The sequence below is a fragment of the Tupaia chinensis genome, unplaced genomic scaffold (genome assembly GCF_000334495.1).
Source record: "Tupaia chinensis unplaced genomic scaffold, TupChi_1.0 Scaffold000288_2, whole genome shotgun sequence".
Taxonomy (NCBI): domain Eukaryota; kingdom Metazoa; phylum Chordata; class Mammalia; order Scandentia; family Tupaiidae; genus Tupaia; species Tupaia belangeri.
Window position 1 is genome coordinate 750,475 of NW_006159773.1, and position 13,851 is coordinate 764,325.

The 13,851-nt window shown below is 41.5% G+C and overlaps 1 protein-coding gene across 1 annotated transcript in view; it reads right to left on the reverse strand.

Annotated features, from left to right (window-relative positions):
• CYP7B1 (cytochrome P450 family 7 subfamily B member 1) overlaps positions 1-10,820 on the reverse strand; it is a 224,540-nt gene extending 213,720 nt beyond the window's left edge. Inside the window, exon 1 of the mRNA XM_006150432.3 lies at positions 10,602-10,820. Coding sequence (XP_006150494.1) covers positions 10,602-10,702 — 101 coding nt within the window. The 5' untranslated portion in view covers positions 10,703-10,820. The remainder of the gene's footprint in view (positions 1-10,601) is intronic.
• Between the last annotated feature and the right edge of the window lie 3,031 nt (positions 10,821-13,851).

The following is a 13,851-nucleotide window of genomic DNA, read 5'->3' on the forward strand; positions in this document are numbered from 1 at the left end:
AACCACGCATTCATAGTGAAGATTTCAGTAAGAGAAGAAAAATCCTAGAGTTTTACTCTCTTATTTTTATTCATACCTATTCCAAGTTGGGATTTCTTTTTAACAATTAGCTAGATTTTGCACTTAGAAGACAACCATGGGCACTCTCCCCAGTGCTTTCATGCAGTGGTTCTTTTTTTTAAATTTAATTTTATTTATTCATTCATTTACTTTAATTTGACTAGAGAACTAGACAGAGACACACACGAAGAGAGAGAGGAAAGTGAGAAAGCAAGCCACCAGGTCCAGGACTTGAACTGTGGTCAGCCATGTGGGAGTGTCCAGCACCTCAACCACCATGCTACCTGCTGGTCCCACATGCAGTGGTTTTAAACCATGGGAAATTTTCCCATCTAACCCCCCTTACGAGGACACGTGACAATGTCTGGGGACCTTTTTTCTATCATCATGGGGGTATGTTACTGACATAGAGGAGGTAGAGGCCAGTAATGCCACTACATTTTCTTCTGCATAGGACATCCCCACTACAAAAGAATCACCCAGCCCCAAATTTCCAGGTTGAGAAAACTTACTTCAAAGCAACCCAGAGCCAGGACGACTGACTGTTTATATGGATGGCAAATGACCATTCAGAGTGTTTAAAGAAAGCAGCATCTTAATTGAGAACAAAACTGAACCTGCAGTGGATGAGAAATGTCTTCAATCAGAAAAAGATTTCAAAGACTGAACCCAAAGACACCTGATCACAGGAGATGTCCAAGACAGCCTCAGAGAGACTGAATCCCACAGTAGAGGATTCGCAGGGTCCGTGAACTGTGTGACCACTAACCACTCGGAGCATTTAACCTGAATCACCTCCCCTAACTAGAAAATGGAAGTAACAGCTACTACACAAGTTAGATGTGAGAACCAACGCACACCACGGATGGGAATGCAGTTCTGTAAAGTGCGAAGTCCCACTTACAGTGACAGGTGATCTCTAAACCTTCTCTGAATGACGTTTAGCCTGGAAAACCCCAAGTCTTATCACCTCTAATTTTCAATGCTTGCCCCTCTGTGTCAATGCAATATCTCATATTTGGAATCTTCATTCCTGAATCAGTTAAGGAAATAATAAGGGAAGTTCATCTCAGTCTAAGGCAAGGTTGACAAACACTGGAAATAAAGCAGTCAATATATCCTAGATCACATTTCAACACACTGAAAGGTTAGCAATAATGTATTGCATACTTCAGGATAGCTAGAGGAGAGGATATTGAATGTTCCCAACACAAAGTAACAATAGATGTTTGAGAGGAAAGAAATGCGAATTATCCTGATTTGCTCTTTACACATGGCATTCGCCTATCAAAAAAATCCCACTGTAACCCATAAGTATGTACAATTACGTGTCAAATAACAATCTTTAAAAAGGGAAGAAAAAGTTCTGAAAGGGAACAATCTGTGACTCATTTACGGTGTGAGTTACTAGTGAAGAAACTTGAAAGCTATGTGCCCCAAGATCAATGGGGTGTTTTATTTTCCATAATGTGCTATGTGCTAGCTGGAGAGAGACAGAGAGAGGGAAAGTGAGAAATCACACCCCCTACCCCAGAGGAGATGGTCACCCCACAATCCCTTCTTGTTTCCTCTTGGGATTTTGGGCACGCATGCATATGTACTGACGTGATTTTCAAGTCCCTGGGTCTGGGACTCAACCAGTGGTCAACAATTTGGGATGCAGCACTTTTACCACCATGCCACCTGCTAACCCAGTCAATGTATTTTAATAGTAATCAAAATCTGAAGCTAGGGGAGAGCTTGCTTAGCTGCATAAGACAAAAGTACTTTGAGATATAATGCACTTTTTTATCCCTTAAGCAAAGCTATCTATTTTCAACTTTCTGTTGCCATCCTGCTTAGATTGTGAATTAATTGAAACTTTAACTAACACCTTCTATTCTTGCAAATATGCCAAAGAGAAAGTGTTTACAATATCTGACATAGGAAAAATCAGAGTCTTAGACTCATTTAAGAAAAAAAAAATTTTTTTAAATGCCAGAGGCGGGTAGAGAGAGAGAGAGAACCCTCTTTCATACCACAATCATTTCTGTCCTCCGTTTGTCCACCCTGCCAGAATCTGGGCCACATGTGCATGTGCCCTGCATTATTTGAAGCTGTCAGGGCTGGGATTTGAATTGTAGTCGTCCTGTAGGATCCACTTCCCTCTACATCATCCTTAACCACTGCACTACGGGGCTGGCAAGAACAATCTATTTTTAAACATCAGTACAAATATTCTGACCATGGCATCATCAAAGAAGAGAGGCTTAGCAAATCTCTCAATTTTACATAGACTCTCCTTTATAAAGAGTAAAACTAAGCTTCCACAAGTTCAACATCATCAGTCAGAAATGCGTCTATATCCTAAAGCAAAAATCAACACTTCTTAGGAAGACATTCTTCTAGAATCTAGAAAGATAATCCTTACAATCAGTAGATTGACCTTCTCAAATACTTGTGACAATGTGCAGAAATTGAAACTCTCATATATTACTGGTGAAAAATTAAAAACTGTGACATAATTACTTAGAAACAGTGGTTATTGGGACCACCAGATGGTGTAATAGTTACATCACTGGACTCCCATGTGGACGACCGTGGATCGAGTCCCAGATTTGGCAACTTAAAATTCACGGCAGCACGTGTGTGTGCATGCCCAAGATGTCCATTCTCCCAAGAGGAGAGTGGAGAGAAGGGATTATGACACCCGGGGGTGGGGGCTGTCTCACTTTCTGTCTCTCTGTCTTTCCAGCAAGTGCACATGCTCTATAGCAAAAAGATCTCTTTAAAAAAAAATGGTTATAAAGTGGGGAATGAAAGTTGGGGGGCAGGGATGATTAGGACCACCCAGTACCCACAGCAAGACACAGGTTTTTGTCTGTAGCTCTTAAAGAATTAGAGACACAGACACAGAGAAGGAATAGTAAAGTGGAAAGTTTATTAAGAGAGGGATGAAAAATCAGAATTCCCAGGCGGGGAGTAGGCCCTGAAAAATGGGTTGCTAATGAAAGACTGAGGAGAGGGGTTTTCATCTAGGTCAGAGGGACTTTGGGCTTCCTGTTTCATTTAGGCATGTTTAATTTCTAAGAAGCTGACCTTTTGTGAGAAGAGAGAAGTGGCTTGGAGAAAGACTGGCTAACATAGTGAGGAGATATTGCCAACTCCTTGACAAGCTTAGTGCTGCTCAAAAGGAGCTTGGGTGCGGGGGACCAGTAATTAGTGTAATGGCTATGTTGCTGGACTCCCATGTTGTTGACCACAGTTCGAGTCCTGGAACTGGTGCTTAAACTCATGCCGGGCGCATGTGCGTGTGTGCCCAAGATCCTGAGAGGAGAGGAGAATGGAGGAGAAGGGATTGCAGCGTGGTCATCCCCCTGGGGGAGGGGGGGTGATTTCTCGCTTTCTGTCTTTCTGGTGACAGCGCATGTGACTTACAGTAAAAACTTCTCAAAAAACAAAGAGCTTGGGGGGGAGGGTCCGGGTGAGTCCTTCCTAAGTAATCAGCTGCACTGTGTGAAATTCTAGGTTCTTTAGGTCCAAATCTCTAAGATTAGAGATCTGCCCTGAGACACACAATGAAAAACCACAAACTCTAGTAAAGTAGGAAAAGAGGAGTTTCCATAAAAAAGTAAAGATTTTTTTCTTTCTTTTTTTTTTTTTAAGTGAGATTTTTGCTATAAGGCACACGTGGTCACTGGAGAGACAGAGAGACAGAGAGCTAGAAAGCAAGAAATCATCCCCCAAGGGGCATGGTCACGCCACAATTCCTTCTCCTCCATTCTCTTCTCAGGATTTTGGGCACACACTCACATGTGCCTGATGTGAGTTTCAAGGCTCTGGACTTGGACCGAAATTGGCTGTGTGGTGTGGGAGGCTGCGCACCAGTGGGTCAGCCGGTTTCTCAGAAAGCAAACAATTACACAATGCCAAAAGCCATGATTAGCTTCCCTTCAAAACCTGACCTTCGAAACCTTGCTCTGATTGGCCACTAGAATCCCTCAAATTTGCATATCCAGCACCTCATGATTGGTCCAAAAGCAACCAATCACAGCCCACCATTTACAACCAATCAGGGCCCACCGTTTACAACCAATCACGGCCCACTGTTTACAACCCACCAGAGTGTATATAACCACGATGCCTGGCCCACAATAGCCAGACGACAACCAGGAAGACGACAACCAAGAAGACCACAAGTGAAGAGCCTGAAGAGTTGCAACACCGCGCTGTCTCCAGACGACCCTGAAGATCCTGAAGAGCTGACACTGCATCGTCTCCAGATGACCTGGGATACCCTGAAGAGCTGTAACACTACATCGTCTCCGGACGACCCTGAAGAGCTGTGACACCGTGCCATCTCTGTGCTGCTCACAGTAGACGACACGACCCTTAAGAGCTGTGACACTGTGTCATCTCTGTGCTGCTCACAGTAGACAACGTGACCCTTAAGAGCTGTGACACTGCGTCGTCTCTGTGCTGTACCGTGCTGCCCACAATAAACGGACGACACTGTCGTATCCGTGCTGTAACACTACACTGCTTGTCCCAGCTCTCACTCCTTCACTCAGGAAACCCCGTTTGGCAATCCCCCCGGGTCGGGACATCTGGCGCCCGAACAGGGACGGGACACCTGGTGCCCGAACAGGGATGGCACATTCCCCAAAGTAGGTTTGATTGTAACTCCCTATCAGATGGGTCCAGGTATTTGTCTTAATTTTGAGGTGGGTATGGAGGTCAGTAGACTCTTTTTTGACTGAAAGGTTTGGCCATAAAGGACCATTACTTCTTCCTGGAATGCGGTGTGATGAGGAAAAAAGGCCTTTGTTTTAAGTCAGTCATGAAGTCACTGGTATAAGCTGTCTCTGTGAGCAAACAGTTCAGCAACAGCTGAGGTAGTGTGCCTTCATCCCAAAACTTAACCATTTGTGATTTCACCTTGGGCCTATCCTCTGACTATATGCTTATGGTTTCTGTCTGCCTCAGTAATTTTCCAAACTGGCTATGAGAAGAAGTCTTTGCCCTATGACTCATCAATAATCTCCTAGGTTCTAGATAGATTCATATATATGTATTGCGTTGTCGAGAAATTCGTGACGCATTTTTGCATCGAAAAATATGTCATGACTTTCCTGATGACCAAATATAGAGGCAGACAGGTAGGTAGGTAGAAGTTACTCTGTAGTGAAATAGAATAATGAAATACTGACTTATACAACAAGGTTGAATCTCAGTATTATTAGTTTTTGAAATAAAGAAGCCAATCACAAAAGTAGATACTGTACGATTCTACTTATATGAAGTACATATACAGGCAAAATGAACTCAGAACTCAGATATCAGAGGTAGGGATTGAGAAAGAAGGGGTGAGAAGAAACTGTCTGGAGGAGAATACTCTCTATCTTGATAGGGCGACGGTTACATGGGCATACAGATTGATGATAATACAAATTACACACTTAAGCCTATACTTTTCATTGTATATAAATTTTTATGCCCAAATGTCTAAGGCATATCATTTTGGTCTTCCATACTCTTGAGAAGGATGAAAACAGACCTGGCAAGCTGCTGGCCTGGAGTTCACAGGTAGGACATGTTGTTCTTCTATTGATCATAAACATCTGCACAAAATAGTAACATCAAAGATATTCCATGACCATGATAGATCAAAATGAAAACAAGATCAACCTGTAATCATGTTTGAGTAATAAATATGAACACTGTCAAAGTAATATAATGCCCAGTTTCAGCTAGCAATCGTGTCTGTTACTTATTTACCAACTCCAGATTTAGCCTCAATACGCTATTCCTGTCTTGGAAACTAAATTTATTAAGCTATTCAATCACAGAGTAGTCCTACTTTTTGATAGTACCTTACTATCAAAGAAAAACTTGAAAACTTGGCTTCCTTAAATTCTCCCCAAATTATCTTTTTTTTTTTTTTTTTTTTTAGAGAGAGAGAATTGTGCTATAGGGCCTCCAGACTTGCCAGGGAGACAGAGAGAAAGAAAGTGAGAAGTCACCCTCCAGAGGGGATGGTCATATCACAATCCCTTCTCCTCCATTCTCCTGTCAGGATTTTGCTCATGTATACACATGCGCCCAACATGAGTTTTAAGGTACTGGGCCCAGGACTTGAACTACAGTCGACAACATGAGAATCCAGCAACGTAACCATTACGCCATCTGCTGGTCCCTCTCCCCAAAATGATATAAACAGCTTTTTCTAATACTCAATACTGAGAATGATGGTATATGTTCTTTCTCACTGCAAAATGTAGCAAAGCCTACTTACACAATAACAAGTATGTTCCTAGTAGTTACTGGTTGGAGGGTACTGACTCCCAACATATAAATGAACATATTTTGTTTCATTCGTTTTCACTTATAACGTGAATATGATTATTCATGTCTTCACATATTCTACATTGTATTTTTATGGCTATATCACTTTGTTTTATTTGGATATGTTAGAATTTCTTTAAATAAACTTGTAGTTTTTGAAATTCAGGGTTTTTTCTAGTTTTTCATTATTATATGAGCCCTACTAAGCACTACTATGGTCAAATCTTTAAAGACTTCCACAATTATTTCACCAGGATAAATTCTAGATAAAATTAGTGGAAATGTTGGCTTAAGTATGTAGAGTTTTTTAGTTTTTTTCTATTTTTTTTTTTTTTTTGGATTAGAGTGTGTGTACTCACTGGAAAGAGACAGGAAAATCGCCCCATGGGGGCATGGCCCTGCTGCAATCCACTCTCCTCTATTCTCCCCTTGGATTTTGGGCACACACGCACACTCGCCTTGCATGCTTTTCAAGCGCTGGGTTTAGGACTTAAACATCACAATCAGCCAAGTAGAATCCAGCACCTTAACCTCCATGCTACCTGCTGGCCTTAAAGTATCTGAGGTTCAATACTAAATTGTACTCTACTCTTAGTATAAAATATTAAAAGCTATTAGCTGTTAAGTTAAAATATAATATCTTAGATGTTGGACAGCATTTCAACCCACTTAAAAAAGATTTTTAATTCCTATTAATCCTCTGCATAGCTGTTATCAGTCCTGCATCTTGTTGACGCTGATGGGATTTGACCTTAATAATACCCTCTACTTGTTGAAATTTGCTCCTAGCCAGCTTTCAGGATCCCACATTCACTTGGTTGTCTTCCTTTGTCCTTGGCTCCTCTCTCAATCTCCTCTGCTGGTTCTTCTTCCTCTGACAGATTTATTTTCAGTAAGAAAATGGTTCAATCTCCTCCTCTTCTCATCAAACCCTCATTGGGTGATCTCAACTATGCTTATGCTTTACAGAACATTTTCAAGTTTCTGACTTTCATAAGTATATATTCTCCCTGGACCTCTCTCCTGAGCACCAGAAACACATGTCTACTTTACATGTTCCAAACAGAATGGCTGACCTCCTTGGGAGCCCCAAATCTTCCCTAACCTAGGCGATGGCATCAGCGTCTATCCAGTTGATCCAACAGGAACACTAAAAGATAAATGAAAAACAAAAAAACAAAAACAAAAAACCTTCTAGGCTTTATTGCTGATTCGCTCTTACCATATTCAATCCATTAGTAAACCCTGTTGACTCAAAAGTCAAAAATGTATCCTGATTCTAACTACTTCCTACCAATCCCATAGTAACAACCTGAGGCCATGCCTCTATCATCTCTCTTGAGCAGTACTTCAATGGCTTCTGTGGTTGATAGTCTCATATCTAAACAATTTCACAAAAGGAAGTCAAAAGAGGGAGAACTGGTAACAAGAGTCCAAAGGTAACGAATGACCTCTGAGCTGGTTTTTATCTTTTGTTTTTAATTTTATCAATTTTGTAAGTAAAGTTTACATTTTTACTTTGGAACATCCAGCATTCCTATAGTATGCTACATTAGAGACACTTCAGATAGAATTGTTCAAAAGATAAAAATGAAAACAATAAAAATATTATCTCTGTATGAATAAAATCTACTTAAAATAAGTTGATGACACTAAAAAGTGCTAAATATTTTAATTATATCAGAAAATAGAAGGGCTTCTAAGTAAGGATATGTGTGTGTGTGTGTGTGTATGAGGTCATCAGAAAGTTATGACATATTTTTCTATGTTTTTCTATGAAAAATGTGTCACAACTTTCCAGACAACTCAATATATATAGAAACTTTGAAACAAATACCAATAGCAATAATGAAAATATTTTCAGCAGGTATGAAAGAATGTGCAAACTCCCGATATACAAGAACCACTAATGATCAAATACAAAAATAAAGCTACTAGAAAATAAACAAGTTATAGAAGAAACAAGGACTTTACTATTTCCTTAAAGTTATCCAAACTTCCTCAAAAGTAAACAAATGAAAATTGGGATAAAAGTGAAGGTTTATTTGAAAGATTAAAATGATTTATAATACTGATACTGGCAGGATATTAAGAAATTGGCACTCAAACCATTGGTTGTAACATAACTTGAGATTTCAAGTAGTTTGGCAACATCTATTAAAATGTAAAGTACACACACATTTTGACAACTCCACCATCCTACTTAAATATTTCCACAAAATCCCAAAGATATCTATGGATGCATGCATATCTTTATACAATAATTGAAAATAATGATTTCTGTAAACTGATATAGAAAGATGTATTGTAAAGTGGAAAAAGCAAGTTGCAACACAGAGTGTATCTTCCAACTATTTTTATAACACATAGTCACACATATTAGTGTAAGTGTGAGTATATATAAGCTACTCTTTTTTAAAGAATTATTTTATTTACTTTATTACTATTATTTTTAAAAATTTGACCAGAGAGAAAGAGAGGGAAAGTGAGAGAGCAGGCTGCCAAGTCCAGACTCAAACCACGGTCAATCATATGGGAGTTCAGTTCCTTAACCACCACACCACCTGCTGCCCCTATAACCAACTCTTAACCATGAATTCTCAGAGATAATATCAGTAAGAACATGTTCCTAGAGCATTAGAGTAAATTGTTCAAACACTAAGAATAGTTGCAATAAAGACATGACTCCCTTTGTCCTGGGGAACATGAATCTATCTTTTACACACTGAAATCCAGTATATAACCAAATTTCTTTAAAATGCAATGTTTTACAGATGTACAGCATGACATAGTCTTCCAGGTAGGATAAAACTGGCAATTAATGGCACGGATACCTTAGAGGAATGGGTTTTAGTGTTGCAAAGATCAGCCTATCTGGAGAATGTTGAGAGAAAGCAGACCTTGACGTTTCGCTTTCTCTACTGTCACCTGAAGTTCCACATTCTCAACCCCATGACCCTCAGTGATCTAGAGTGTCCTAGTTTATATACAAAAATGTATGTTTCTACTCTACATTCGTGGGAGAACAAACAGCCTTCTTGTCTACCACATCTCTTTAAGGAGTACCTAGGAGTGCATCTTAACTGACTTTAGCTGACACTATAAACAGAAAAGGCAAGACCTTTTCTATACAGAACCAGGTAACACTGATGTCTCAGTGTCCTAAATCCTCATCTTGGGCTCTAAAGCAAAAACACAAATAAAGCAACCTCGGAGAGGGCACCGCACAGTCCAGAAAGAGCTCTGAAATCTCACATGGAAAAAAAAAAGCGAGTACTTCGAGTACTTCCTTTTAGCGCCTTTATCCGTGGGCATTCTAGAAATGTCCACAGACATTTGTACGCATTACAGTGATGTCATTTCCTCCCCAAACTACTGAGAAACAAGCTATATAACATACATATACATGTATATATTATTCATATATATATATATATATAAAGCAGCAATGATTACAAAACAAAACTTATCTGCTTAGTTTTCAAAAGCCACGAAGACTGTTGCCATATTAAAAATAAATGACCCATAAAAAGGAGAGAATAAATTCAAATGAATGATTTTATTTGAATTTCTGTTTCTACTTCCACATTCCGAATCACATCAAGAAGTGACACTTTTCTGGGTTTTGTTATTGTTGTGTGTTTTTGTTTGGTCCTGAGAAAATAATAGAGTCAATTCATAAAATGTACTCTGGTAACTCATTTAGTACTCACAGAAACCCCAGGAGGGAGGTGCTCTTACCTCCTCTCTCCGGATAAGGTATCGTGAGGTAAACTGAGGCATTTAGAGCCATTGTTCACAGGATGCGTGGCATTTTCTTGAACTCTTTCTCTTTTAACTGAATGAAATGTAAGCCAGTTCCCCTCCAGAAATGCTCTATGGATTCTAGGTCATATCGCGGTAACAAGGCACGAAAACGTGTCTGAGTGGATGCCACGCATGATGCATAATGCATACGGCAAACCTAGGGCTTATGACAACCTATGCCGGAGCCGCACATCAATTCGGCCCCAACGCTTTAATATGTATGCGTAGTATGGGAAAGGGTCGGAAGAAGCCTTTGTTATTACACAGGCTCCCAAAGGACGCCACTGCCCCGCAGCAAGTTCTGACGATCTGCCCTGGAAACCGCGGAGGGGACTCCCTCTGCCATCTGGGTCGCGCGCGGCCCGCAGGGCCCAGAGCGCATGCGTGGCCCCGGCGGCCTGGGCGCTTACCTGGTGCGCCTGGAGCTCAGGCACAGCGCCAGCAGCAGCAGGGTCGCGGCCAGGGCCAGGCCGGGGAGGCTGAGCGGTTCGAGCGAGCCGACGAAGTCCATGCCCGCTGACACGTTTCCCGCCGGTGCGTGTGAGGCGGCTGTGGGCAGCCCGTGTCTTCCAACGACAGGCGCGGGCAGTGACTCTGCTGCCTGCGGCGACTCCTCTGTGGCGCCCCCTCGTGCGCCCTTGCTCCTCCTGGGCAGGAAGACGGGCCAGAGAGGGTTGGGAGGGGGAGGTCCGAATTTCCCAGGAATGAACCCCTGGAGTTCGGAGGAGGGGAATTTCTCCTCTGAGTTGGAAGTGAGTCCCTAGGGTTCTCATACCTTAGATCAGGCCCTGTGGGAGGAGGTACTCTTGTGTCCCTGAAGAGGGTTTGGGACTCTTGTGCTCTGGCCACCACCTCTTAGGCACGAAGAAGGGAGCCCCGCAGTTAATGTTGGCCCTCAGACCCTTTGGAGTCCACTCCGTTCATCCCGTTTGTCCTGTTTGTTCACAGGGTTGTATTGAGGACCTACTGGGTGCAAAGACTTCTGCCAGAGGCGGAAAATACAAAGACTTGGGCTTCTATCCTTCCAAAGTCCGGAATCTGGATGAGGCTCAAAGTCCTGGACCAGAACCAGACAGGCAGACAAGGGATGGCACAGCGTCATGGTAAGGGCCATAAAAGTGGCACAAGAATAAGGGAGAAACTTTAAAAATACCATTTTCTGAGTTATAGCCACCCTCCAGGTAATTTACATGAGTTTATTTACTTTCCACACCAACGTTATAACGTAAGAACTAGTATTTAATAGAAAAGATAGGCTAAGATTAAATAACCAATGCTGGTTACCTGCTTGTTAAACATGATTGTAAACGAGGTCAGTTCCAAGTTCTCTGCATTGTTTCCATGGCAGACTTTATAATGCTGCACTTCTCTGGCCTATCCCTGCAGTTTAAAAACTGAACTCTTTCTCCCTGTTCTTAGACCTTTCTGGTCCTTCATCCCTACTGCCACTTCCCCTGCTTTCACCCTGTTCAAAACTCTTAGTTGCCTAAGAGAAATCTTTGCTACACACAGAGGCTAACAGGTGGTGTACCAGTTTATGTTGCTGGATTCCCACATGGCCAATCCGGTTCAAGTCCTGGACGTGGCTTGAAACTCACCAGGTGCATGTGTGCGTGCCCAAGATCCACAGGAGGAGAATGGAGGACAAGGGATTGGAGCGTGGCCCACCCCACTCTAGGGTGATTTCTCATTTTTCTTCCCACTGTTTCTGTCTCTTTCTCTGGCTAAGCAAGCACCCTAAGGCAAACGCCTCTTCAAAACAAAACAAAACAAAACCAACAAAACTTCGATACGCAATGATAAACCCTCCACAATCTGGCTTCACCACAGAACTCCTATGACCAGTACGGTTCCACGTACATTAAAGCTAGTGTCCCTTCCATTCAGCCCATTCACACCTTTGCTTATGATGTTTCCATTGTCTGAAAAATTGTCTTTTCTCCCTCAAATGTTAAAATTTTGCCTCTCAAGGCCCAGCTCATATCCCACTTCTTTTGAAATGATCCCAAACTCTAATTAATTAATGGTGTAATTAATCTTTCACCACTCTGTTTCTCTCACCCTCTTACATTTGCCCATTCTATCTGAATTATTTCTGTTTTTCTCGCTATAGAAGATGGGCAGGACTTCTTAGAACACCTTGTCTGCACTCACTTTCTGCACACCCCCACACCCATCACCCTCATCCCTCACCCTGGAGTTCATTGAGATGGTGGAGTCAGAAGTGCTTTGAAAATGGCTGATGTTTAGAGCACCATCAGGCTGTGCTGCTGTCCATGGCCCTAACGCTGTGAAAAACTGGCTTAGCTCAGAACCTTGTTGTTTATGAACATCTTCCGCTTCTGGTCCAGGGTCTTCTGCTGTCTCTCCTTCCTCCTATTGTAGATTCTGTTTTCAGCCACTCTGTCACCTCTGGCAGAAAGCATACTGAGCAAACTGAGTGGTTTTCCTCAATGCCTGGCGAACAGAGCCAGTTTACAAGGTGATCCCTATGCCAGTGCACTAATATAACCACTGTAGAAAGCCACTTTCACTATTTTCAAAAGAAGTCCCAACATTTATACTTTTATTTGCTATTTATTGCTCCTAGATGGCTCTTCTGTTTCAAAATAGAGGTAAATATACTAATCATTTACTCAATTTACTGAACATTTTGGACCAGGCACCATACTAAATTTTTTTTTCATCACATTAATAACAAGAAAGGCCTGCAGCCGATCGGATTGTCTTAGAGAAATGGAAAGGGGAAACCTACATTGTCACCTGCTAGATTTGGTTAGCAACTGTGTCTATTCTGTATAGTGCCTTAATTAGGATATTTCATTGTACATACTCAGAACATTTGAAAAACATCCATTTGTGTGTTTCCACTTTGATTAAAAGGTCCTCTACTCTATAAATTTATGTGGTTAAAAAAATCTAAAGACATCTTCATTCCTCTTATGCTTTTGTGACAAATTATGGTCATCATTATATTCAATCCAGTTCATTTCAATTTTACCTCCTAAATAAGTGTTTATCCTCATCACATCTTCTTAAAAAAGAATTATTTATTTAATTTTATTTATTCATTCACTTATTTTTTAATTTGACCAGAGAGAGACACACACACACACACAGAGAGAGAGAGAGAGAGAGGGAAAATTAGAAAGCAAGTCACCAGGTCTGGTACTCGAACCATGGTCAGCCACCTGGAAGTGTCCAGTGCCTTAACCATTGTGTCACCTGCTGGTCCTATGTCTAGTAATCCTCCATATTACTTTCTCCTTCCTCGTTCATAACAGTTATTGATTTTTTAAAAATGTTTTTGCCGTAGGATGCTTGTGCCCACCAGAGACAGACACAGAGAGACAGTGAAAGGAAAAGTGAGAAATTACCCCCAACCAGGGGAGATGGCCACACCATAATCTCTTCTCCTCCATTCTTTCGTGGTAGTTTGGGCACACATGCACACACACTTGGCATGATTTTCAAGCTACCAGGTCTGGGATTCAAACCGCCATTGGCCATGTGAGAATCTGGAGCCCCAACCACCATGCCACCTACTAGACCTCAGTGTTTTGTTTTTAACTGAGCACATGGCAGTCCATCACAAAGACTATACTTTCCCAGCCTCCCTTCTAGTTACATAGGGCCATGTGGATAAGTTCTACACCTAGG